This window comes from Engraulis encrasicolus, chromosome 15, assembly GCF_034702125.1.
Source record: "Engraulis encrasicolus isolate BLACKSEA-1 chromosome 15, IST_EnEncr_1.0, whole genome shotgun sequence".
NCBI classification, from domain to species: domain Eukaryota; kingdom Metazoa; phylum Chordata; class Actinopteri; order Clupeiformes; family Engraulidae; genus Engraulis; species Engraulis encrasicolus.
The window spans coordinates 9,845,558-9,848,057 of NC_085871.1; the positions used below are offsets into that span (position 1 = coordinate 9,845,558).

General features: G+C 42.5%; 1 protein-coding gene across 19 annotated transcripts in view; it reads left to right on the top strand.

Moving 5' to 3' along the window:
• Positions 1-88: 88 nt before the first annotated feature.
• Positions 89-2,500, top strand: part of tcf7l2 (transcription factor 7 like 2) — a 159,634-nt gene continuing 157,222 nt past the window's right edge. For all 19 annotated transcript variants that reach the window (XM_063217002.1, XM_063217003.1, XM_063217006.1 and 16 more), the window contains exons 1-3: positions 89-586; positions 737-803; positions 958-1,082. In XM_063217002.1, the coding sequence (XP_063073072.1) occupies positions 401-586; positions 737-803; positions 958-1,082 (378 nt within the window). In that variant the 5' untranslated portion in view covers positions 89-400. The remainder of the gene's footprint in view (positions 587-736; positions 804-957; positions 1,083-2,500) is intronic.

Sequence of the window (2,500 nt, forward strand, 5' to 3'; positions counted from 1 at the left end):
TTCCCCCCTCCAGTCCTCTCCTGCCCCCCTATCCTGCCCCTCTCTATTTATGAAAACGTCACTTCAAGTCCCTCCCTGTTTGAATCTCATTAGTTTCTTGTGTGTTTCTCCCTGTCAATAATCCCGAATCCAGACTCTCTCTATTTCCATCCCTCTCTATCTGTCAATCAGCGCCGCCTTTGAACTGAAAACCACTCCGACCAACTTCAACTCCTCAATCCGGGCGGCTCGGCTCCATCTCCGGCTTCTTTTTCTGCCAAGATTCCCCTCTTTTGAGTTTGTACTAACCGCCACTGCTTGGAAAACGCCAATACAGACCCTAAACTTAAACTCGGATCCGGGATCAGTAAGATCAAGGGTTTAAAACTTTGTGTTTTTGCCCCCAAAATTGCTCGGGAAAATGCCGCAGCTCAACGGCGGTGGAGGGGACGATTTGGGTGCGAACGATGAAATGATTTCCTTCAAAGACGAAGGGGAACAGGAGGAAAAAATTTCGGAGTCCTCTGCAGAAAGGGATTTAGCAGATGTCAAATCTTCTCTTGTAAACGAATCAGAAACGAATCAAAACAGCTCGTCGGATTCAGAGGTAAGTGACAAATAATGGCGATCACTTGGCTGTTAGTATACTCCATTTATCTGTAATGCGTAAAATTATCTTTTGAAAGCACGTTGTTAAAAGTAGCGATTCCTCCTCGTGTTTCTTAAATGCAATCCCTGTGTTTCGTTGCATTTGAAGGCGGAAAGACGGCCTCCGCCTAGATCTGAAACTTTCAGAGACAAAACAAGAGAAAGTTTAGAGGAGGGTGAGTTTGTGCTTTTTTCTTAATGCTCTTGTCCCACACACTTTAACTCAATGCAGTGTTAACATGCCGAAGGGCTTTACTGTTGAGATCTCTGAAGGAGGGAAACTTTTCAAGGCACTTATAAAAGTTTTCTTCTTTTCCCCCGCCATGTTAGCTGCGAAGCGGCAAGATGGAGGGCTGTTCAAGAGCCCACCGTACCCGGGCTATCCGTTTATAATGATCCCTGATCTTACGAGCCCCTACCTCCCGAACGGATCACTTTCTCCAACTGCACGCACAGTAAGTGTGTTTATTTGTCCCTTTCCGCTCATTAACGCGCCACGTAGCGCGCAGCAGGACATTGTTTGCCAGTTCAAGTAGGTACGGTTAGCGGGGAAATATCAGGCTAAAGTTTCGCAACTTTGGCGTACAGTAGACTGGCATGTCACGTCGTAGCACAGCCGACTCCCGTGTGTCTAAGTAGGCTACAGCCCGGTACAGTTGGCTTGGTAGCGCCGCCGGCCTCCCCCACACACATACCGGAGCCGGGAAGCTTACGAGGCAACGCTTCCTGCCTGGATTCTATTTAGAATAAAATGTTTTATTGTTGTTCAGTTTTGAAAAGTGTCATTCATAATTTATTACTTTAATGTGATTTGGAAAACATGAATGCATTTATTAATAGGCTATGTGAAAAGAATTTTATTCTACAAGGTATTTACGCAATAACAATTTTGTTATTGTCTTGTTAATTAGAAATAGTTTCCGCAAATCGCTGGTGTCCATTTAAGTGGATCATTTTGTCAGTTTAACTGATGAGTTTTTTGTGCTGAGGAAATTGACATTTCCTCTGTTGTTTGGTGACACGCGCGTCACACTACAAACGTAGCTGTTGTATTATAATTTTATGGATGTTAGAATCTAAAGCTTTATGCAAATGAGATAATTCATCATATTTGCATATTTCACAATCTACGTCCAACGTTTTTAAACCCACAAGGTGTAACAAAATTAAATGTAGGTCACCCACAACCATACACCTAGCCTATATTATAACCGCATTTTAGTCCTCAGTTATATGACCGGGCGGACTGAAACAGTCCTGTGATTAATGTGGTTTTCTGCTTGGTTTTCCCGGGCAGAGTGTGGGGGTCTCTGGTTACGAGAGGCGTCCCTTGAATTCACTTTTCTTCCAGAAACACCTAAATATGTAGCACTTGTTACTAGCAATTAGTAAGAGTATAATTATGCATGCGCTCTAACGCACGCGCTACCTGTGCCGGTCCCACTGGGCAGAAGGCATCGCGGGAAGAGCGCGAGCTGCCAGAAGAGTTAATTGTAATTACCGGTTATTGCCCAAGACTACCATCTCAAATTACACGTTTCAGCCAGACACCAGCGATTATGCCCCTGCAGTTCTTTAAATTTATTTATAATGATAGATGTATTTTTAACATGGCTTAAACTAGACACATGAACACAGTCTTTTGCCTTTGCGTCAAAAAAGCTGAATAAAACCAGCAAACAGCAAAACACAAAAATAGCAAGAACAACAGTTATCATAGCAATAATACCAGTATTTACACAAATGTCTGCTGTATGTTTTTTTTATTTTAAAAAATCCATATTGCCATTTTTAATTGAATTGTCTAAATGCCATATTGTTATTTTGGGCTGAAACCATAAACATGTGCACGAATGAGAATTATTTACTGCTG